The sequence below is a fragment of the Rattus norvegicus genome, chromosome 5 (genome assembly GCF_021556685.1).
Source record: "Rattus norvegicus strain SHRSP/BbbUtx chromosome 5, alternate assembly SHRSP_T2T, whole genome shotgun sequence".
NCBI classification, from domain to species: Eukaryota; Metazoa; Chordata; class Mammalia; order Rodentia; family Muridae; genus Rattus; species Rattus norvegicus.
The window spans coordinates 108,237,536-108,263,338 of record NC_141538.1 but is presented as its reverse complement, the minus strand read 5'-3'; the positions used below and the strand labels follow the sequence as shown (position 1 = coordinate 108,263,338).

Here is a 25,803-nt window from a genome sequence, read left to right as displayed (position 1 = left end):
GGAATTAGCTTTCAGACAAGCAGGCTGCCTGAGTTTGAGGTACACAGGTACACAGAACAGTTAATTAACAACTCAAAGCAAAGACTTTAATCAGGGCAAAACAGAGCTGATCAGAGATTATGCCTAGTGTATTCACAGTAGAAGGTGTTCAAGATGCATCATTAAAAGGAGGGAGGCGGGCTGGAGAGATGGCTCAGCAGTTAAGAGCACCCGACTGCTCTTCCAGAGGTCATGAGTTCAATTCCCAGCAACCATATGGTGGCTCACAACCATCTGTAAAGAGATCCTATGCCCTCTTCTGGTGTGTCTGAAGACAGCTACAGTGTACTTATATATAATAAATAAATAAATATTTAAAAGGAGGGAGGCAATCCACCCGCCCATTGTCTCTCCTCAGCATCTGAATGGCCCAATGTTCAACATGTACAAATCTGAACTCACACTCTTCCTACAAACCTGGTTTTCCAATGTTCCCTACAGTCTAGAGCAGTGGTTCTCAAACTTATTGTGGCAGTTTGAATATGCTTGGCCCAGGGAGTGGCACTATTTGTAGGTGTGGCCTTGTTGGAGGAAGCATGCCACTGTAGGCATACCTTTAAGACCCTCCTCCTAAGGACATGGAAGCCAGTCTTCTCCTAGCAGCCTTCAGATGAAGATGTACAACTCTCAGCTCTTCCTGTACCATGTCTGTCTGGATGCTGCCATGCTCCTGCCTTGATGATAATGGACTGAACCTCTAAATCTTTAAGCCTGCCCCAATTAAATGTTGTCCTTACAAGAGCTGTGTTCATGGTGTCTGTTTACAGCAATAAAACCCTTAACTAAGATATGTCCTGATGCTGTGACCCTTTAATATAGTTCCTGGTGTTGTGCTGGCCCACAGTCATAAAACTATTTTTGTTGCTACTTTAAAACTATAGTTTTGCCACTGTCCTGAATTAAAATATAAGTATCTGATATATAGGATATCTGATATGTTACCCATGTGAAGGGGGGTATCACAAACGACAGGTTGAGAACCATTTGTTGAGAGGGAGAGAAAGAATACCTTTGACATATATTCCTTCCAGGCATCTTCATACTTAATCCACCTCCAACACTTCACCCCAAAACCACACAAATCTATTCCTTCCATCTCTTTTAGAAGCAGCTATTACCTCTCCCCTGAACAACAGCCACCTAGATTAATTCTCCTGTGCCGTTCCTAGACCTTGAACCCAAAGCTAACTTAACAACTTTATCTCCATGCTGAACCCAACGTAGTCACTTCAGAACCCCCCCATGCCCACACATGAAACATTTGGATAGCTCCCCTTATACCCAAGATAAAGACCCAAATTTTCTGAATCAGCTACCATTACCTGGACTGTCTGACCACACCTCCTCTCGCAGTCCTATCTCAAATGCCTCTCCCTTTGCTTTGAGTATTCTTTCCTCCGCCCACAAGAGGAATCTGTCATACTCTCTTTCCTGTAAATGAAAGTTCCACCCTCTCCCATTTGCCTACATTACATGTATTACTCCTTAGTCTCATGTCAATGTTGCTTCCTTGGGAAAACCTTCTGTGACCACCATGACTCCATCAAGCCCTCATATTTGTAGCCTAGCAGCACAGTACCATCTGCCTGACCAGATATCAGCACATGTAGTTTATATTACTGTGAGTTAATGTGAGAAACTATGTGGTGACAATCTTTCCTCCTCGGTCAAATACATTTGAGTGCAACAACTATATCTGCTCTGCTCACTGTGACATCATAACACAAAACACAAGAACGGAGATGACAATTCCATGCCTCGCTTAGGACAGATGTGGCAAAGAAGCTATTATGTTTGGTGTTCAGGGGAGCTCTGAAGGTAAATTTAGTTTTCTAATTACAGGATTTAGCACATTTACACTGAAACTAGAACAGACAGCCCAGACCCAATGGGTAGTGCTTTCCTTAATTCCATCCCTCAGAAAGCAAAGGCAGGAAGGTCCTTGGGAGTTTGAAGTCAGTCTAGTCTACATAGCAAGTTCCAGAGTTACATAGAGAGACTCTGTATCAAAAAGAGAAAAGAAAAGAAACTAGAACATATGATCTCTTTAACATTCCTAATTCATTATTAAGTTAATTTCAATTAACAAAGGTATTACTGGGTATATTTATAGAAAGCCATCCTTTCAAAGACTGCACAGGTAGACAATGAAATAATTATAAACACGGGAGAAATATACTCAATGTGCTAAACATAGTATCCACAATGAGAGAACTCTGTGGAGACACGGCAGTATTTGCTTTTGTTGTTAGAGCCTTTGTTTTCATTTAGTGAACCTTAATCTATATACTTACAACACGAAACTATTTAGACTCCAGACAGAGTAAGAAAAGGACTAAATATTCAGATGGCCTATAAAAACTCAACTGTGCTGAAGACTATCAACTACGTAGCCAAATCGCCCACATTGCAAACTCCTGCCAGAGATCTAGCAACAGTAGACCCAACTGCACAGTAACAAGCACAGCTGTAAGAAGCGCCTTCTTGAGATGCTATTCCCTTCCCATCCCTCCTTTCTGAACGAATTTATTATGTATGAGAATCACTGAACAATTGAATTTTTTAGACTTTTTTTTTAACACTTCTCCCAAGCTGCTTCAAAAGAGAGACTCCAAAACCCTCCTTAGAAATGGAGGGAAAGCCCAGTTCAGGCTGGTCCAGGAATGGATGTGGGGGATGGTCGCTGTGTAACGTGCTAGTGATCTTTTTCCCCTACCCCTTTTATGACCCTTAAAACTTTGATTTTGTCCTAAACATGCCGGGCCAACTAAAGGGTGGGGAGAGGAGAGACGAGCCCCACCATGCTCACAAGAACTAACCTGCAATAAACACTTCTGTGGGCCGCCGCGCAGAGCACGCAGCGGGCACCTCCTGCCCCTCCATGGCGACTTGGCATCGCTTTCTGCCCGCCTCTGCCCTCGCCCTGCCTGCCCCACTCCCCAGCGGAGAGCATGATCTGCGCCCTTGCTTCTGACTCTAGCCTCTGGGACACATCAGTCAACGTGGGCAGTTCAGTCTGGGTTCGTTCCTTTCTCTGTTCTCATCTGGCCCCCCAGGGCGATCTTGTTGCTTTTTGCTGGGACCTGCCCAGCTTTGAGACTCCCTTCTCACCCCTTGGCGCCAGCCTTGAGGGAGGGAGGGACAGAGCTTATCAGGAGACCCAGCCTAGAGTTGAGGGCAAGGGCAGGTAGGCATGAGGCTGTGGACTTTGCGGAATGTTTCGGGGTTTTGGTTTTTTCTTTTTTTTTTTTTTTTTGTTTTTCTGTTTTTGTTTTGTTTTTTTGTTGTTGTTGTTGTTGTTTTAAACCGGGCAATATTGTGTTCAGTTCAAGCTGTGAAGAAAAATATATATCAATGTTTTCCAATAAAATACAGTGACTACCAAAAAAAAAAAAAAAAAGAAATGGAGGGAAAATAATGAGACCTCAAAGAATGGGAGTTTTAAGTGAATTTAAAGCCTTAATTAAAGTCATGATAACACATTAAAATTATCATAGTAGAAAAATCTACCTGGGCATACCAAAGAATTATTAAATTTTTCTTTAAGATTTACCTTTATCATTTTGAGATCTGTGTAGGAATGAGTGTGTGCATGTGGCTATGGGCATGTGAGCACAGGTCCCCACCAGTACTGGAGTGACATCATCATAAGCCTGCTGAGGTGGGTGAATGGAACTGAACGCAGATCCTCCAGAAGAACGGCAAGTGTCCTTAACCATTCATTGAACCATCTTTCCAGTCCCAACTCTTTGGAATTTAGTAAATAGAAAAGCATGTGTATGGGTCTTCCTTTATAAATTATACTTTTAAGTAACCAGAGTAAATATTAGAAAAATTCTCCTTACAGCAATATTTCAAGAAATAAATGAAGAAAAACCGATAAAAGTGTTATTATGAAGCTACTAGCCTAAAGACACAGTAACTGCATGTTAATAGTTGCTAGCATCAGGAAAATGTAAACCATCAGGGATCGTGTGTCTCTGAATGAAAGGACACTATTCTGAACATGGAAAAGCTCCTCTTGCCCAGGGCATTTCTGAAAATCAAATAAGTAATTTGAGGTGAGGTTATGAAGCAAATGGCTGGGTCCCCACGCAGTATTGACTTAGGGTTACTCTCCTTTACTTTGATCTTATGTTGCTTTATTTGCTATTGTTCCAGTTTGGAGGGATTATTCAGTCTTGTTTTTCAGTGTGTGTACATACACAAGTGTGTTCATGTGTGTACAGTATGCACATGTGTACACACATGTGGGGTGCATACATGTATGTATGCATGCATGTAGATTTAAGATCAACCTCAATAACTGTTCTTAGGGCTAGCCATTGATCCCATGCAGAAAACTTCTTAGTATAACATCAAGATTTCTTTCCTGTGTGGGGAGTTAACACTCCTTCTCCACCAATTCAATTACTGTGCAAGGGACCTCGGCATATGCATTCTCAGACACTGAGGCATTGCTGGTAGAAAGTTAAACTGTGACCTCCAAAAAGGTGAGTCTGAGTCCTAACCCCCTACACGTGTGTCTATGAGACAGCCTGAAAAGAGCATCCCTGTTAATGTAATTAAAGATCACAAGAAGAACTTACCCTTACTAGACCTTAAACCCAATAACCAGCATCCTTGTAAGAGAAAGAACTGGAATGTCTAAGACCTAAAGACACAGTAACAGTGTGGTGAGAGTACTCAGGATTCTCAGGGGCAGAACTAGAGCTATTCAGCCACAGCTGAGAGCTAGAACTAGTCTGCTGCTGGAAAACAGAACAGATTCAGCCTACCCCCAAAGCCTTCATTGATTTTGCTATGCAGAATTATGAAAGAACATATCTCTGGTGAGTCCAATCATCAAATTTATAGGCATTTACCCTAAGAAACAAATGCACACAGGTCCTAGCAGAGCCTAGAGATTCGCCTTCATGTCCTGTCCTCAGAACTACTGACATTCTGACCTCAACCAGGCAATCCCTTACACATGTAAGAGAGGACGGTCCAGGAAGGAACGACAGACAGCCTGTGAGCTAAGCAGCTGAGGGTCAGTCTGAAGTGAGAACCAAGAATGAAACACACAACTTGAAATCCAATTTTTTCTAATGCTCATGTGTATCTCTATTGTTGAGTCATATGGCACACAGAAGCCTCCTTCATCAAAAACAAGAAAGACAGGAAAGAAGGAAGCAAGAGGGAGGGAGGGGGAGGAAGGGAGGAAAGAGGAAGGAAGGAAGGAAGGGAGGAAGGAAGGAAGGAAAGAAGGAAGGAAGGAAGGAAGGAAGGAAGGAAGGGAGAGATCAAGGGTTCTATCCTGCGTTCAATACCCAGCATCACATAAACAGGGCATGGTAGTGCCCATGTGTAATGTCTGCATTCTTGAGGTAGCAACAGAGAATCAGGATAATCGTCAGCTATATAGTGAGTGGGCTTAAGGCCAGTCTGAATTACATGAGGCTATTATGTTGGCCCTTTAAAGAGAAAAGTGGAAGAGAAGACGAGAAAGGGGAAGGGGAACTGAGGGGAGGGGAGGAGAGAGGAAGGGGGTAGTTGAAAGGAGGAGATGGGGAAGAGGAAGAGGAAGAGAAACAGACAGCAGCAGCAACAGACAATGAGTATTCTTAGGCCCAAGCTAATTCAAGTGGATTCTGTAACTCAAGGCCCACAGGGCTCTAACATGTTCAAGCATGCTCAGAAACCTGGTATGACTGTTCTTCAATAATAATTATTGTTTTCCTAATTTTCTAAGGCCAAGTTACACAAGATTACTCAAGAACTCTGAGAGTCACCAGAGACATTACAAAAAGAACCTCAATTTTCACTAAGCATGAGACCCAAGACTCAGATGTTATAATTAAAGAGTGTGGATCAATAATGATGTTCAAAAAAAATCATATATAACAAACAAGAAGAAAATTGGCCAAGCTATACAAACTACGGTAATTTAAACCATTCATGCAAACTGTTCCACACCCGGCAGATAGAAATGATCACAACTGTGCATAGGAAATGAGGGGTATTGGGTTTCTTTCGTTTGGAGTTTTCTTGATTACAACACTAAACACTGCTCACATATGCTAGCTTCCTTTAAAAAAAAAATACACACAATGTTAGGCTCTGACTTTCAAAACATATCAAATATGAAATATGAGCAACTACCCTTATTTGACCAGAGATTGAATAAAAAGAGGTTAGGGGGGAAAGGAAGAATAAGACTGTCCCAAAATGGATACAAATGGTACAAACCCAGCCAAGCTAGCCAAGTACCTTTTTAACTGAAAAGGTTTGTGAGTCCTGAAAAGGGTTCTTGCTCTGCCTAAAGCATTCTCAGAAACTCAACAGCAAATGGAAGAGAGACAAACAATAGATCCATGACTAAATCATTGTCTAAGTGCATGAAAAAGTAGAAGAAAAAGAGATAGTGTCACAGGAAGGAAGGGGGATGTAAAAATCAGTCCTGAGGAATTCCTGTTTAAATGTCTGAGAGAACAAATGTGTCTTCAAAAAAGAGAAAAAAACAAACGTAAGATGTAAAACTACTAAGAACGTCCTTAAGAAAGTCCTGCTCATTTATCCTCTAAGTACCAGAAATGGTCACATTTCCTCTGATGCAGTTTTCCATTATAGAAGTAACGTGTCCAGCAGCCACTCTTCTTAAATCACCCAGAAACACTTCAGCATAAATACGTCTCTTAAAATGACAAACAAACTCTCAGCCACATCACAGAACTTTAAAAAGAAATAGGGCAGAGTGCAGATGGTGAAAGTGAGGGACGGCTTTTGTGATGAGCTTTAAGGGAGATCTTGGGATTTTACAGAAAGGAGACAGAGCATCTGCAAGCCAGCTAGAGGCCTAAAGGGAAATTTTCAAACACAAGATGGGGCAGCAGACCTGCTTGGCTAACTCACTGACTGGTAAGAGGAAGATGAACTCTGCTGGGGAGGTGGACGAACCCACAGCCATGCCTAAGTCCTAAGGCTCCAGATAAAAGGCTGCATCCTGCAAACACGTAGAGGAGCTCTCATACAAACATCCCTCCTGCTCCCTGTCCTACAAGATGAAGAAAGGGAAGCTAAATGGTACAAAAGTCCAGTACAGAAAACCAAGAAGTGTGTCTCCTCCGTTGCTGGCTGCCTATCCCTACATGATAACAAAGCAATTAAGTCTCTCAAGGAAGAGAATCATCAACAAAAGGGAAGGCCCTGAGAGACGAGAATTTTCTCAATTATCCTCAATCTTAACTCCAAATAGTCCTCAGAATCATTTTCAAGCATTAGACTCAATATGGAATTTTTAATCTTTTATGGACGATTTCCTTTAAAAGCAGACTTTTCAGTATTTCAGAAAATAGAGAAAATAGTCTTTAATTTCCCATATTTAATACAGCCTTGTAAAATATATTAACAATAGGTCCCTTCCCTATTTGAAAGCACAAAAGGCACACAAATCAAATGCTAGCCTAGTTTATCTAGAGTCTAACCTTCCTTCCCACTAGGCACATTTTAAAAAGAAGGGGGGTGGGGGGAACAGCACAGCTGAAATTACAGGCTGTCTTGACACCTCAATATCGAAAACTGAATACCTGGTTCCAAAGGAGAGTCAGATTTTATTCATAATCCCGTTACTAAGCAACAGTAACAAAGGCTGCATGAGCTTTCCGGAAGCTAAAAGAAAAAAACCATCTAAGGAATGAAAAGTGGGAACTCCTTACACTGGGAATCCTCAAACTCATAGGAAGATGAAATGAAACACAATCTAAACTCAAAACAAGCAATTCTTCAAAGGACAAGAAAAGTATACACTACTATGTATCGTTCACTTTAATTCTAGCTTGCATTCATCTCAAAACTCACATTTGGGGCGATAATCATTTCCTTACTGTGTGTCCTTTATGGTCCCTTGTTCCTTCACCCTCCCTAGGGAAGCAATTTTTTTTCAAATTTCCTTACTGATTAAAAGAACATTTCAGAGGGCTTAAATCCATTTCTTTGTTTACAGAAGCTATAAAAACTAGTTTACAATTGTTTCCTGTTGCCCTGGCTTTGAAGCAAGAACACTCTGGGACATCAAACTATTCCTTTGAAGAGCAGTCTCTCAAGCAGAGCCAGACACTTTCCCAGCCACTCCCTTAAGTTCAGACGACCAGGACACTGCAGAAGGCAAGTCTCTCAAAATTAGACTATACAATGGAACAGACTCTAAGCCAGCATCTCACACACTGTGGGCTGGGCTTCAGGTAAGAGATTTCCTTACACATTCCAAAGCCATTTAATAGACTGCCCCTCCGAGGGCCCCAGGGCTGGTAATCAGCTGGAGAGGTGCTTACCCACTTTTCCTTTCTCTGAAGCTTTCACCCTCCGGCTGCAGGACCGAAGCATCTCCACAAGCCACATCCTCTACAGCTCTACTCCACACAGACTTCTCACTGCTGGCGCTCCCCACCCCTCCATCTCAGATCCTAGCAATGTCAGTTAAAACATAGGAAAAGCTAAGTTTTAGAAATTATTTCCTAAATCAAAGCAGGATCGGTCCTGCTGTGGCTCTTCTCCTAAAGTATCTCCAGAGTCCCATCAACCTCTAAGAGTGGAGAAAATCCTGAGGCAAGAAGAGACCCAAGCAGTGCAAACTGAAAACCCACTGTTTTTGGCCAAAGTCATCCAGCTTCTAGATCTCAAAAGACAGGCACAGTTTTCTGTCGCTGAGGTTTCCCCAGGCAGCACTGGAAGAGGAAGCTGGCTGCGGCCCCTGTTTTTAATTAGCCTGTTTCTTAAATTTCATTCTCATTTTGCTTTTTATAAAAAAACATAGGCAGCACAAAGTTTGGGTTTTGTAATTGCTGCAAACCTCAAAGCTCTGCTACTTGAAATAAAGCAAATGAAGAAAAGTCTGGTTTCTGACATGCAAACAGTTATGACCTCTACTAGTGACATTAAAGCAAGCTTAGATCTTATGTAACACACTTTATGATCAGAGTCTAAAATTAAATTTGAAACCAGGCTCAGGGCCATGTAGCACCAGCACTGAGCAGGCTGAGGTGGGAGGATCTCCTGAACACAGAACTTACAGACCAGCGAAGGCAATGCAGCAAGACCCAGCCTCAAAGCACAACGAACAGTCAGCTGGGCTCAGTCAGCTAAGTGCTTGACCCCCCAGAACACAAGTTTAAAAATAAAAACAAACCAACCAACCAACCAACCAACATCCAGGCATAGTGGTACATGCATATAATCCAAGAGGAGATAGAAACAAGCAAATCCCTGGGGCTCAATGGCCAGCTAGCCTACTCTTCTTAGGATCTTTCAGGCCAAGAACTCGCTGCCTCGAAAAATGGAAAAAAAAAAAAAAAAAAAAGAAAGAAAGAAAAGAAAAAAAAGAAAAGAAAAGAAGCCTGTGGAGGATTTCAGACCAAACTTCCACAACAACGGAGCGATTTGTCTGCTGCCCACTTCCCACTATTAGCTACCCTGTGCATTCAAGCTGGTCCATTAATCTGTGGCCCACACAAACCTTCCCCTCCTTAAGTTGTTGCCTGTGAAGTATTTGGTCAGCGTAAAGAAAAAAACAAATATAATACTCTTAGACAATCTGTCCAAATCCTTAACACTTAAAATGCCAAGAGTTAGCACTAAAATAAACTGGATGTTGGGTGATTAAAGATGTTATCTGTGTAAATTCAAAGCAGAAATGACAGACCTCACTAAGAAACAATGCCTGAGGCTGTCCTCTCCTTCCATGTGACCTAATGAACAGGTACCTACACACACACTCACACTGACATTCACAAAGCAAACTGGTTAGCTTCAGGATCGACTTCAGCTACATTTCCCCACAGTTAATAGTTCAGACATAAACTTCTCAGAAAAGAAAAAAATGCCAAATGAATTTGCAAATTGCTCTTTCTAACTCTATGAGAAATTGAGTTGGAGTTTTGATGGGGATTGCATTGAATCTGTAGATTGCTTTCAGCAACATGGCCATTTTTACTATATGAATTCTACCATGGTTCAACTGTAGATCAGCATGTAGAAGAATGCATATTGGTCCATTCTCATCTCCATGTACAAAGCTCAAGACCAAGTGGAGCAAGGACCTTCACATTAAACCAGATACACTGAATCTAATAGAACAGAAAGTGGGGAAGATCCTCAAACACATGGGCACAGGGGGAAATTTCCTGAAGAGAACACCAATGACTTATGTTCTAAGATCAATAATCAACAAATGGGACTTCATAAAATTGTAAAGTTTCTGTAAAGCAAAGGACACTGTTGTTAGGACAAATCAGCAACCAACAGATTAGGAAAAATCTTTACCAACCCTACATCCCATAAAGGGCTAATATCCAAAATATACAAAGAACTCAAAAAGTTAGACTCCAGAGAAGCAAATAACACTATTTTAAAGTGGGGCACAGAACTAAACAAAGAATTCTCTGCTGAGGAATATCAAATAGCTAAGAAGCACCTAAAGAAATGTTCAGCATCCTTAGTCATAAGGGAAATGCAAATCAAAACAACCCTGAGATTTCACCTCACACCAGTGAGAATGGCTAAGATCAACAACTCAGGTGACAGCAAATGCTGGCGAGGATGTGGAGAAAGAGGAACACTCCTCCATTGTTGGTGGGATTGCAAACTGGTACAACCACTCTGGAAATCAGTCTGGAGGTTCCTCAGAAAATTGGACATTGCACTACCTGTGGACCCAGCTATACCACTCCTGGGCATACACCCAAAAGATGCCCCAACATACAAAAAAGACACGTGCTCCACTCTGTCCATAGCAGCCTTATTTATAATAGCCAGAAGCTGGAAAGAACCCAGACATCCTTCAACAGAGGAATGGATACAGAAAATGTGGTACATCTACACAATGGAGTACTACTCAGCTATTAAAAACAATGACTTTATAAAATTCGCAGGCAAATGGATGGAACTAGAAAATATAGTGAGGTACCCAAGTGAGGTAACCCAGGCACAAAAGAACACACATGGTATGCACTCACTGATAAGTGGATATAAAGCAATAACCATGATACAACTCACAGACCATATGAAGCTCAAAAAGGAAGACCAAAGTATAAATACTTCAGTCCTTCTTAGAAGGGGGGACAAAATACTCACAGGAGGTAGAGGGTTGGAGGGACTTAGGAGGAAGACAGGAGGGGGAGGGGAAAAGGGGGGCAGGATCAGGTATGACAGGAAACAGGGATGATATACAGAGGGTCAGGAAAATAGAGGTGTGTAGCAATGGGGAATGGGAACTGGGGCAGCCACCAGAAAGCCCCAGATGCCAGGAAAGGAAGAGGCTGCCAGGACCCAATGGGGATGAGATTGGCTGAAATGCCCAAGCAACAAAGGGGAGGATGGGGGCTGGAGAGATGGCTCAGTGGTTAGGAGCACTAACTGTTCTTCCAGAGGTCCTGAGTTCAAATCCTAGCAACCACATGGTGGCTCACAACCATCTATAATGAGATCTGATGCCCTCTTCTGGTGTGTCTGAAGACAGCTACAGTGTACTCAAATACATTAAATAAATAAATCTTTTTAAAAAAAAAAGGGGGGGGGGGAGGATGAACATGTAGAGACCATAGCCAGAGCTTAGGCAAAGTCCCCGATTGGGGGATGGAACCACCCACTCATCTTCAAATTTTTAATCCAGAATTGCTCCTGTTTAAAGGAAATACAGGGACAAAGAGTGGAGCAGAGACTAAAGGAAAGGCCATCCAGAGACTGTCCCACCTAGGGATCCATCCCATATACAGACACCAAACGCAGACACTATTGCTGATGCCAAGAAGTACTTGCTGACAGGAGCCTGATATAGCTGTCTCTTGAGAGCTTCTGCCAGAGCCTGACAAATACAGAGGTGAACGCTAGCAGCAAACCATTGGACTGAGCACCACAGACCACAGTAGAGGAGTTAGGGAAAGGACTGAAGGAGCTTAAGGAGTTTGCATGGCTCCGGCTACATATGCACCAGAGGATGACCTTATCTGGCATCATTGGGAGAGGAGGCCCTTGGTTCTGTGAAGGCTCAATGCCCCAGGATAGGGGAATGCCAAGGCAGTGAGTTGGGAGTTGGTGGGAGGGTAGGGGAGCACCCTCATAGAAGCAGGGGGATGGGAGGGGGGGTTGTGGAAGGGAAACCAGGAAAGGGGATAGCATTTGAAATGTAGGGGCTGGAGAGATGGCTCAGCGGTTAAGAGCACCCGACTACTCTTCTAGAGGTCCTGAGTTCAATTCCCAGCAACTATATGGTGGCTCACAACCATCTGTAAAGAAATCTGATGCCCTCTTCTGGTGTATCTGAAGACAGCTACAGTGTACTTATATATAATAAATGAATAAATCTTTAAAAAAAAAAAGAAATGTAAATAAATAAAATATCCAATTTAAAAAAAGAAAGAATACTGTTATTGGCAATTATAAACAGATGGCAGGCTTACTCAGTATTATATGCTTATACTTTATGGTTTATAATAGTGATGGAGGATTTATATTAATGTGTGATTAATATCCCATGGCAGCATAATTTCATAAACTAATCCTTTTGAATTAAAGGTGAATATGCGAACCTGGCCTAACCGCTCTGTTCTTTTATTTAGATCTTATTTTATGTGCATGAGTGTTTTGTCTGTATGTATGTATAGGTACCACATGTGTACCTACAGATGACTGTGGGCCACCATATAGGTACCTGGAATCCAACCCAGGTCCTCTGTAAAAAGAGCAAGCATGCACAATCACTGAGCCTCTCTCTCTCCAGCCCTGAGGGCTGTGTAATTACACAAAGGCATTGTCCTGGTCCTCTCGGTTGCTGATACCCTAGTGTAAGGAATACAACTCCAGCGTCTGCGTGTATGTGTACGTCTGCCGCAGCGTGCAAGAGGACAACTGTAGGAGGTGGTTCTCTCCTCCCACCACCAGTCCTCACGGTTACCGTCACCCACTGAGCCCATCGGCCCAAGCCATGTAACGTACAGTGCAAGGAGACTCTACACTTACGGATTCACAGCATCTCAGAGCTATGGGGGATGGACGCCATTATTGGTTCCTGATAAATGAAGCAAGTAAGATGAAAATCTGCATAGCTTACTTAAAGCCAACTAATAAGTAAGGAAGATATGAAAAATCTTTACTGTCAAAAGTCCTCTCAGAGGGACTTTTTAATGGATCCTAAAATGACTTTTTAATAAGCAATTTCCAAAATCACTAATATTCTCTATCTCTCTCTCGGTGCACATGTGTATAGAAATAGAAGAAAATGAATAGATTTTAGTGATGACAAAATCCTTACGTTTTCAGAACCATTTGGTCACCTACTAAATTCAAAGATTGCATCAGTTATGAAAACACAGGCCAGAATAGTCTGAAAGAACAAGCCACGGAGCTAAAAAGGCGCAAGTATTCAGACTGACTCTTGAAGGGCAATGACAGTGACAGCAGAAAGTGACAATAACAGTGACAGCAGAAGAGGAGGAGCAGGAGCACTTGCCTCAGGTAGAGGTCAACAAATGCATTAAATCCATGTAGAGGGGTCATGAGAAGAAACACAGCGTAAATGGGAGGCCAGCACTAGTTTGAGAACATGTACATGTTACAGCGTTTAGGGTTATGGATAGAACGATATAAAAGAAAGCCAATAATCAAATAGTGTACAAAGAGGTGACCAGAGAGAAGAGGTTTTATTAAAAAAAAAAAAAAAGTTAAAAGAACAGAGGTAATGAAGACTGACTGCTCCAAACCAGAATGGTCTCTACACAATGAAGTCACAGCTACTCTGGAGACATAGAGATTAAGCACTCCGCATTATGCCCTGGCAATCGACGTGAGAAGAGCACCTGAGAATGAGCGAGGAGGACTGGGAAGCTCCAGGGCCACATGAGCCATAGCCACAGCTGCACCGTCATCCAGGTCACTTTGGGAAGTTGGTATGAAGCATTACCACTTAAAACTGAAGCAGAGCGAGCTTCCGGCCTACTGTCCACCTTGATAAATTGTGGGTATTGGTCCATGAACAGTCTGGGGTAAATGTTTCCCCCAAAAGACTCAAAGCTGCCCCATCATTGATGTGGTACAACTGAGTTACTATGAAGTTCTGGAGAATGGAAGGATCCCTTGTCATCATGAAGGCCAAATTCTTCAGTAGAAGAGCAAAGGGAAAGACAAGTATGTCAGGTTGCCTGTAACCGAGTGGCTTGAAGCCACAAAGGAAGGTGCATTAAATGTTAACAACACACTTTTCCAAAAACCTTTTCTCCAAGCAAAGAGCAGCAACTCCTTTCCAGGAAGTTGGCAATCTGATACTTTTGAGTTTTTCTGATTTCTTTTCCTGGTAGAGCTAGTGCAAGAACACAGAGCCTCAGCCACCCTAGATAAGCAGTGCACCACAGAGCCTCACATATCCTAGAGGCAGGCACTGCATCAGAGCCTCACATACCCTAGAGGCAGGCACTGCATCAGAACCTCACATATCCTAGAGGCAGGCACTGCATCAGAGCCTCACATACCCTAGAGGCAGGCACTGCATCAAAGCCTCACATACCCTAGAGGCAGGCACTGCATCAAAACCTCACATATCCTAGAGTCAGGCACTGCATCAGAGCCTCACATATCCTAGAGGCAGGCACTGCATCAGAGCCTCACATACCCTAGAGGCAGGCACTGCATCAAAGCCTCACATACCCTAGAGGCAGGCACTGCATCAAAACCTCACATATCCTAGAGGCAGGCACTGCATCAGAGCCTCACATATCCTAGAGGCAGGCACTGCATCAGAGCCTCACATACCCTAGAGGCAGGCACTGCATCAGAGCCTCACATACCCTAGAGGCAGGCACTGCATCAGAGCCTCACATACCCTAGAGGCAGGCACTGCATCAGAGCCTCACATACCCTAGAGGCAGGCACTGCATCAGAGCCTCACATATCCTAGAGCCAGGCACTGCATCAGAGCCTCACATATCCCAGAGGCAGGCACTGCATCAGAGCCTCACATACCCTAGAGGCAGGCACTGCATCAGAGCCTCACATACCCTAGAGGCAGGCACTGCATCAGAGCCTCACATACCCTAGAGGCAGGCACTGCATCAAAACCTCACATATCCTAGAGTCAGGCACTGCATCAGAGCCTCACATACCCTAGAGGCAGGCACTGCATCAGAGCCTCACATACCCTAGAGGCAGGCACTGCATCAAAGCCTCACATACCCTAGAGGCAGGCACTGCATCAAAACCTCACATATCCTAGAGGCAGGCACTGCATCAGAGCCTCACATATCCTAGAGGCAGGCACTGCATCAGAGCCTCACATACCCTAGAGGCAGGCACTGCATCAGAGCCTCACATACCCTAGAGGCAGGCACTGCATCAGAGCCTCACATACCCTAGAGGCAGGCACTGCATCAGAGCCTCACATACCCTAGAGGCAGGCACTGCATCAGAGCCTCACATATCCTAGAGCCAGGCACTGCATCAGAGCCTCACATATCCTAGAGCCAGGCACTGCATCAGAGCCTCACATACCCTAGAGGCAGGCACTGCATCAGAGCCTCACATACCCTAGAGGCAGGCACTGCATCAGAGCCTCACATACCCTAGAGGCAGGCACTGCACCACAGAGCCTCACATATCCTAGAGGCAGGCACTGCATCAGAGCCTCACATATCCTAGAGGCAGGCACTGCATCAGAGCCTCACATATCCTAGAGGCAGGCACTGCATCAGAGCCTCACATATCCTAGAGGCAGGCACTGCATCAGAGCCTCACATACCCTAGAGGCAGGCACTGCACCACAGAGCCTCACATATCCTAGAGGCAGGCACTGCATCAGAGCCTCACATATCCTAGAGGCAGGCACTGCATCAGAGCCTCACATATCCTAGAGGCAGGCACTGCATCAGAGCCTCACATATCCTAGAGGCAGGCACTGCATCAGAGCCTCACATATCCTAGAGGCAGGCACTGCACCACAGAGCCTCACATACCCTAGAGGCAGGCACTGCACCACAGAGCCTCACATATCCTAGAGGCAGGCACTGCATCAGAGCCTCACATATCCTAGAGGCAGGCACTGCATCAGAGCCTCACATACCCTAGAGGCAGGCACTGCATCAGAGCCTCACATATCCTAGAGGCAGGCACTGCATCAGAGCCTCACATACCCTAGAGGCAGGCATTGCACCACAGAGCCTCACCCAACTCTCATCGTTCAGGGAGGACGTTACAGGCACCCCTGCTTCAAACATGACTGTATGACTATCTTAAAAAGGAGCTGACCTACGTCCTCCTCCACCATTCTATCTCCCTCTGTCTGTGAATGGACTAAATATGGCGATACAAAACAACTTCAAAGAACTTGCTCTCCGGGAATACTCAGAAGATGCATTCCTATGTCACTGATATTTATGAAAAACTCGTGCTATAATTTTCTAATACACATCACTGGTGTCAAGGGCTGACTGCAGATAGCCAATACGAGGTAAGAACCATGTCACTGTGTGAGTAGAAATGCTTATGCCAAGTCTCCTTCTTAAAATAATTCAATTCGTTACTGCAGCCCAAATTTGTGATCCTTAGCAAGGAATAAGTTAGCTCTGTTTCTAAAACCTTAAACCTTTAACCAAAACACAGCAGCAAGTGTACCTGGCAGAAGGAATCAGGTTGAGTATCCCATTGAGAACATAGCTGAACTCTGCGTGACCCTGAGCAACAAGTGCCACCAGTCCCTCGCTGCAGGCTGTTCGGACCACCACATTGTCACTGCAGCTCTTCTCCCACAGCAAGTTCAAGGCAGCGGTCTGAAAGCAAACCAGTGATTAAGACACACTTAGGATGAGGAGAAGCATGCACGCAAGCACGACCATTCATCAACATGTAATTGGCTCACAGTGGGCTAGCTTTTGCACCAAGGAGGATGCCGTTGTCACTTTGCTCCTACAGGGAACTAAAATCCAAGACAGGGGATAGATTTGTTTGGATGTAGAGTCTCTCCCTGGTGTCTGCCTGTACAATAAGGCTGGCTGTAGGCAGAAGTACAAGCCGAATCCAAGCATGACAGCACAGTGAGGACTTGGCTCCATGATCTGTTAAGCTACAAGATTTGACTGGCCCCCAACGGTTTCTGCTGGTCTATCAGTTCACTACGCTCAACTCCAAATACTGTCTATGCCTGAAGCGTCTATGGCAATGGCATTTCCAAAGTGTTCCCGCTCTTCTTCTACCTTTGCACCTCAGCTCCAACCACACTTGTGCTGAAACCTCTCAACTCAAATGTGGGCCATGACAGTTGGAGCCATGCAGGACAGAGGACTAGCAACTGTCCATTGATATGCCTAGCAACGTATCCAAAATGAATTGTTTTGCCAAGAAAAATGCCATTTTCCCTCACTCTAAGAATCTACATCTATTAATAAAAACATACCGGATGGGAACGCAAGTCAAGGGCAATTCAGATTTTGAAAACAAAACTGCTTAGCTTTATAACTGTCTCAGAACGCATAGCCCCCTCAGAAAGATCCACTAATAAATAATAAAAACATATTTAAATGTATTTTGGGTTAAATCTATGGAGGTTTACATCCTTTTTTGTTTTGTTTTGTTTTTTATTGATTTTCTTAATTTACATTTCAAATGTTATTCCCTTTCCCAGTTTCCTGTAAATAAGGCCCCTATCCTATCCCCCTCCCCTTCTTCTATAAGGGTGTTCCCCTTCCACAACCACCCCCCTTCCTGTCTCCCCACCCTGACATTCCCCTATACTGGAGGTCCAGCCTTGGCAGGACCAAGGGTTTCTTCTCCCATTGGTGCCCAACAAGGCCACCCTCTGCTACACATGCAGCTGGAGCCATGGGACTGTCCATGTGTACTCTTTGGATGGTGGTTTAGTTCCTGGGAGCTCTGGTTGGTTGGTATTGTTGTTCTTATGGGGTTGCAAACCCCTTCAGCTCTTTCAATCCTTTCTCTAACTCCTAGTCATGGTAACAAAAGCATAGAACCCTAGGAAGGATGAGGTAAGGGTACAAGAGTCCTTGGCTACATAGCAAACTCAAGGTTAGCCTAAACTGCAAACAATCCTGTTACTTGAAATAATAACAAGGAGGAGATGGACCAGTGGCTAAGGGCATGTACTCTTGCTCCTCCAGAGGGCTCAAGTTCGATTGCCAGAAAGCACCACTAGGTATCTATAACTAGCTTAACCAGAACGTGCACATACTTACACACGATTCAAATAACAACAAAATCAATGGTGATGAAATCATAATGAAGCTGGGTTCTTTATTTTGATGCAGTTTAATAGTGATATGATTCAGGGCTGTGGAGACGGTTCAGTGGGCAAGAAGACTTGTATCAGAAGCATGAGTGACTGTAACCTCAGCACAGCAGGAGACAGGCACACTGCTGCTGACCAGCCTCTAATCAAACTGAAACCAAAGCTCCAGGCTCACTGAGAGATCCTGCCTCGAGGGAGGAAGGCTGAGAGTGACAGAACATAGGATAGGACGGCCGACTTCCTCCTATAACCTTCACACTTACATGCAAGGTGGGCACACCAGTACACACGCTTGTACAGACAACACACATATACCCCACACCACACACACACACATACCACACACATACATTGTGCATACAACACATATACCCATACACACACATACATATGCACACAACACCACATCACACACACCATACTCCCACACACAAACCACACCAACCACACTACATACACACTATGTACCACATACAACACACCCCAACCACATCACACACACACACACACACACACACATACATACCATACCACTTACATATATCATATACCTATACCACACACACCACATACATACCATAAACCACACACACACACACAATTCCATATACCAACCATGCACACACATACCACACCACGCTGCATACCACATAGTACACCACATACACCATATACCATACAAACCATACACCATACACACATATGCATACCACACCCCATACACGCATACCACACCACATTGCATACCATATCACACACCAAATACAAACACACCACAAAACCATATACCACATACACACATGTCACACACATATACATACCACACACCATACACACGTGTACCACGCCACATCACATACCACATTATACATCACATATACCACACACATACATACACACCACAGATATACTTACCATAGCACACACCATACACGTACATCACACTTCTCATAATACATCATATACCATATATACATACCACACCACAGACCACATATAAACACAGCCCACACACACATCACACCAGATCACACACCATACATATATGCCATATCACACACTAAGCACATATATACCACATCATATTACATCATACACACACACATCAAACATACACACTGCACCACACACCATACACATACAAACTACACATCACACTACACATAAACATACATACCACATACTACACACCACACAATATCACATCATGCCACACATAAACACAACCACAGCTGCCACCACCACCACTGCCACCGCCACCGCTACTGCCACACACCACACACTGCCACACTAAATTAAAAAGAAGAAAGAACTCTACAATTCAAGGGAAACTCAGGGTCTCCAGCCCCCACTGAAGTGAACAGCCCTGTGCTTTACTCCCTGTAGCTGCTGAAAACCTCTGCAGTCTTAAGACCAGCTGTTAAAGGACAACAGAGTTAAAAGTCAGTACTGTAGAAAAGAAATATTTATATTGTTTCCTCTTTTCTGTCTTCACAATAGCCCAGGGTCCTAAATGCCATCATTCCACTATCATCCAGAAAAATAAGATAAATGGATGAATAGACTCACCTAAGACTGTCCTGCCCTGGTGGAGGAGGCATTCATTTATTAGTGGAAGAGGAAGCATTTAGTTAAACGGATTTATCATTCAATAAACCCCAGCAATTTAAGTAAGATCACTAGGTCTTCTCAGAGTACATAATGTGATTACAGGCAGGATTGGGATCGGGCTTCCCAGGAAACCTGATTTACATGACTATTACCAACACGAGATGAATGCCAAGTAGTGAAGCACACCCTACACTTACTTCCACATATCAACAGGTACTGTAAAGATAGATGACCGGAGAGTGGCTGATCAGAAAGAATGTGAGGTGCATCAATATGGCTCAGTCAACAAAGGTGCCTGCTGTCTAACCTGACAAACCGAGTTCAAATCCTAAGATTTACACGGTGAAAGAAGAAAACAAGACTGTCACAATCTGTCCCCTCTCACACACCAAAGCACACCGAGCCACATCTGCATGCACAAATACACACATATGTACTCATCTGTAAGAAAGAGAAGGTAAGGAAAAGGAAATTGATTTGTTTTTGTTGAGGGAGAGAAACTTATTTCTGCAGTTTACACACAGGCACCTTTGCTTAGCAATTTCCTCTCTAACAAGTCAAAATATACAGTGCCAACTGGTCAAACCCCAACTGGTTTGTTTCAGCTCCGAGGCACTGCTTTGAATCTGGGTACGTACCTGCTCTGTGTGGGGAAGGGAAGCTTTCTGCCAACTGTCAATCAACACAGAGCCTTTCCAACTTAGAACTCACACTCGGGCTGAGATGAGGCGTGAGAAATCTCTAACACCCAAATGCAGCCCACCACTGTGTCCACTGTCTCTCTTGCTAAAAACATTCCCTCAGAGGGGACTCTGTCACCTTCTCAGCATGCCCCCTCATGCCCTCCCTCGGCTTCCACTGATAGCGATTGGACACCCTCCACCTCTTACATGGCTCCTCCTAGAGTTAGTCACGAATGGTCCATCAAGAGAAATCAGAGTACAAACAGGAAGTGACGCAGACTCCATGAAGGGGCAGTGACGACTGCTTTCCTCTCCTAGCTGGCTCAGTCTGCTTTCTTTTACAACCCGGGACCACCTCCTCAGAAGTGGCACTCCCACAGCAAGCTAAGCTCTCCACATCAACTATGAGTCAGGAAATGTCCCAGAGAGTTGTCCACAGGCAACTCTAACGGTGCATTTTCTCAGTTGAGGCTCCCTACTCTCTAGATGATCCTGGCTTGTTTCTGTTTGACACAGCTGTACACACACACACACACACACACACACACACACACACACACACAAGACAAAGTTAGACACAGACCTGGTTTGTGGACTGGTGTATCTTTTCTGAAGCGCCATGTTCTTTTAAGACAGCAGCAATAAGATGACCTACAGCCTAAGAAACAGACAAAATTAATGAAGAGATTCAGAGAAGTTCTTTCCAAAGAGTGCACTGAAAATGAACCAACATCCCACTCGTTCTCATGCAGGAGCGAGCCAGGTTGTCATCCACTAAAACAAAGGTCCCTTTGCTGTGTGCAATGCAGAAAGCACTGACCGAGGCACTAAACACATGTAACCACATCCTCGGGCCAATCCTCAAGGTAGGCAATTTATCCCAGATCAGCCATAAACAAACCATACTTTATAGATGCTAACATCATCAACCTTCAGTTCAAATTCTGATCACCTAATATTAAAGATAATTGGGAATTACATAATCCATTAAAACACAAGACAATCTTTAAAACCTCCTTTGTATCTAACTCCACCCTGTCATGTTTCATGGTGTACTTAGTAAAAACACTCACCCTCATTTTATGGACACAGCCAGTACAGATCTGAAAAGTATCTCTTCCTTCCTCCACCCTGTCCTCCCTCCTCTAGACCCTACTATTTTCATTATTTTCTAATGTTTTTACATTCATTTGCATATGTGTACATGTGCGTGTATATGTGTATGTATGTATATGTGTGCATGTGCCGCAGCCCACATGAGGAGGGCAGAAGACAACATGGAGGACTCAATTCTCTCCTTCCACCCTGCGGGCCCAGAGATTCAAACTCAGGTCATTCTCAGGCTTAGTGCAAAGTGCTTTTACCACTATGTTAATTTATCCCTTTTTCACAGGTTTTGGGTCTTAACTTTTCTTTTTTTTTTTTTGGTTCTTTTTTTCGGAGCTGGGGACCGAACCCAGGGCCTTGCGCTTCCTAGGTAAGCGCTCTACCACTGAGCTAAATCCCCAGCCCCGGGTCTTAACTTTTCAGTCACACAAATCTCTAAAAATTTCCCACATCCTGCTTCAGTCAAAGAGCATAAAATGAAAATCAGACTCTAGGAGAGTTGATTACACAACTATGTAAATTCCTCTGTCGCAGTGCCGGGCCCTGTTCTCCAGGCCTAACCAGCACTGCTGACTGACGGAAATTGGCTGGCAACAATGGTAACTATTTTGTACGCAGCTAGGGAAATTTCCACTACTACAACTGTACACTTGGGACTACTTACAGTAGTGCTGAAAACAGCTGTCAGTTTTGGAAAGTCTCTAGAAAAGCTCAAAGAACTACATAGCACCCGCCCCCTTTGTGCACATGTGCATGTGGATTTCAAATGTTCTGATGATCAAATGATTTAAGACCTCAAGGCTTGAATTCTGAGAAATAAATCACTCACATAAAGGCAAACTGTAATTCAATTTGCTGTCTCTTATCTCCTAGCAAAAGGATAAGAAAGCTGAGGACCAATGAGAAGCCTGAGTTTCTATTTCCTAAACTATACTGTATGTGTCATTGAGTATCTGGCCATCAGCTGAAAGGATGCAACATTACTCATTACCAAAGAATAAAAGGGGCTGCCAATTAATCTACGATAAGCAGTGCTACCTACCTGCAATTTGAATTTTTGATTTAGATTGACCAGAGAACTCTTCTAGAGTCACTTAGAAGATAATGGACAGGTTCACAAATGTGCACCCACTGTAGCTCAGCTGCTGTCACCAGCTGCTGGACACCGTCTAATTTCCAAAATGCAAAAGGGCTGAGCGTCAATCAATGGGATGTGGGACTATCTCAACACAGTGGTTAAGAAAGAACAGCTGTGTATGACTAATAAGAATGGGGCACACTTATAAGAACCTAAGAACCAACATGAAATGCAACAGACACACCCAAAAAGCCACTGCCCAAGTTTTAAAACAGGACTAAAAGAAAATAAACTTCACGTTACAGGTCTCCCCACCTAGCAGTGTTTCATTCATCTTTGAAAAACATCAGAGATACCAGCCTAACTGTCCTGAGACACCTACACACCTGATCCATTATACTACCTGAAAAACATCAGAGATACCAGCCTAACTGTCCTGAGACACCTACACACCTGATCCATTATACTACCTTCTACTTCACGTCCATAACCAAATTGAAATAGACGATCTACAATAACCAATACATATACACTTTTCCTTTATTTAACTGTAATACATGTCAGCATTTCCTTTTTATTTATGCTAATGAAGGTTATGCGGGTACATGGAAACTGTGAACAGTATCTTCCTCATCTTCTTCTTCAGGGGAAGGGCCTCTGTTTCACAGAGCAGGATCTGACTTCAACCCAGCCAGGTAGAAGGGAATCTGGCATAAGGAGTGCTCTACTCCTCACGGAAGTATTCCCCACTTCCCAGCTAAGTCAATTTCCACAGCGGGTGTCTTCAATGCTGTCCCCGGGTTAAGCCTTCAGACTGGCTTTCGCTGGCTGTCAGCTTTACTTGTAGAAAGAGACATTAAGTTTGTGTGGTACCAAGATTTACTAGAATGTTTCTACTTAGCTAACTGTAGAAACCATCACTGGTTTAACCACTTGTCTTAATTATTGAAAAGCTCTGTAAATTAAATTGTCCCAATTTCCCATCTCAGCAGGTACATATTACATTAATCCAGAATGCTTTAATTATTAAATATCATTATTCTGAAATCCAGTATTCTTAATAGCTGTAGAGAGGTAAAATATATCGTTTAAAACATTAATCTTTCATACTCTGTGGAGATATATAAGAAACCATCTACCTCTGTTCCCAATTATTAAACATAGGGAAAAAGAATAACCGTATTCAAAATCTACTAATCAAGATTATTTCTAGGGGGAAAACATATATAATAGAGGCTGAAATTGAACAATTTAAATATTAGTTTTTCTAATTCAAGTATATTTACTAGTCATATAAATGTTGCTTACTAAAATAAGTCATGAGTTAAAGAAAACATTTCATGTGAAAATACAAAGTTCAGTTTATGGTCCATCAAAAGTGTCCATTTGATACCATGAAGCAAAAATAAATAAAAATCACCTGGGACTGGATAAGGGAATTCGGAAAATCAAACCTTTTCTTGATATCATCTGACATATTTGCTTCTCTCACAGCTATACACACAGTTCCTGTAATCAAAACAAGAGATTTATTAACCCTCTAATTGCCTTGGAGTTCAAACCAGTTATTCCTCAAATAGTATAAAAGTAAAGTTAAAAGATAGCAATGGAAATAAAACAGGAAGCCTGCAGATACTTCTTAGCATAACCTTTGCTGTTAACCACTCAACACTCAAAAATACCATAGATAAACAAACTAAAAGTGCCCAACAGCTCAGTGTTTTCCCACAAGCTAATCCTGAAACAGATGAATTCATATAACAGAACCTTTAAAAAAACAAATTACTTTAATCCCAAAGCTCAGCCACATACTTAAAACAAAAGTTAGTCCTTTCATGAATCAAAACTTACAAGAGAGGGCTAAAAAAAGGGCTCAGTGATTCAGAGCACGCACTTCCCATGCAAAAAAACAAAAAGGCAAAAAAAAAAAAAAAAAAAAAAAACCAAGGTTCAACTCCCAGCATCGGGGCACCTGCGTGCACGCACATGGTACATGTACACTTGGGCATTCCCAAACACATGTAAGATAAAATATAAATAAGCTTTTTTTAAAAAGGGAGAGTCAAAGTGTGACAAGACTGTTTAACTTACACCTCCTTTTGATACCGGCTTTGATCTCAGCAAGAATCCAACTGCAGCTGAACTACAGGAAGTTCAGCTATGGCCTCAAACCCTGCACATCCAAATAAACTACTTGTCTGTTGTAAGAACAAACAAGGAATCAGCACCAGGGTTTTTTGTTTACACCAAACTCCCAATCCTACCGCTCTCACAAAGAGGAGGGGGACAGAGAAGAGGACACGCAGAATAGAAGGATTTCCTTAGGGGCCCAATTTATCCAACAGCCATGCAGAACTCATCCCATAGAATTATATTCCTTGAAATCCAGATGCTTAAATCTCATGTTCATTATAGCACAGTGTAAAAACTGTCCACACACAAGATGCTCTGCTTTGAATGTGGCTCAAATATGTACCCCCAAGGATTCATGCTTTAGAATTTAACCTCAATTGTGGACTCTTCAGAGGGTGAAAAGTGAGCTGAAATAAGGGGTTTGGAGGTGTGGCCTTTAAGGGGTGATTAGGGTTAATAAAGTCATAGGGCATGCCGAGCTTCATTGAATAGTAAATTTATAAGGAGAAAGGCAGACAGTGGTGGTGCACACCTAATCACAGCACTCAGGAGGCAGAGCCAGGCTTATCTGTGAGTTTGAGGCCAGACTGGTCTACAGATCAAGTTCCAAGCCAGAAACCTTGTCTCAAAGCAAAAAAGAGGAGGAAGAGGAGGAGGAGGAGGAGGAGGAGGAGGAGGAGGAGGAGGAGGAGGAGGAGGAGGAGGAGGAGGAGGAGGAGGAAGAGGAAGAGGAGGAGACGACTCAGAAATGACTCAAACACACTCCTTGTTTGTTTCTTGTTCCTTGCCATATGACTCATGAGAGGCTTCAGAACTCTGCCAGCAAGAAGCCCATCCAAACTACAGTTAAATCCCTTAGTCTTAGACACTTCATTACAGTAATGCAGAGTAAT

At 43.3% G+C, this 25,803-nt stretch overlaps 1 protein-coding gene across 7 annotated transcripts in view; it reads right to left on the bottom strand.

The window, feature by feature from the left end:
* Positions 1 to 25,803, bottom strand: part of Focad (focadhesin) — a 330,597-nt gene that overhangs the window by 268,085 nt on the left and 36,709 nt on the right. For 4 of the 7 annotated variants that reach the window (XR_015619711.1, XR_015619712.1, XM_087549044.1 and 1 more), the window contains 3 exon segments: positions 24,198 to 24,286; positions 21,176 to 21,250; positions 16,672 to 16,826 (listed from right to left, as the gene is read on the bottom strand). Coding sequence is in view for 2 of the 7 variants with exons in the window: in XM_087549044.1 (XP_087405170.1) it covers positions 16,672 to 16,826; positions 21,176 to 21,250; positions 24,198 to 24,254 (287 nt within the window). In the remaining 5 variants the exon portion in view is untranslated. 7 annotated transcript variants of the gene reach the window in all.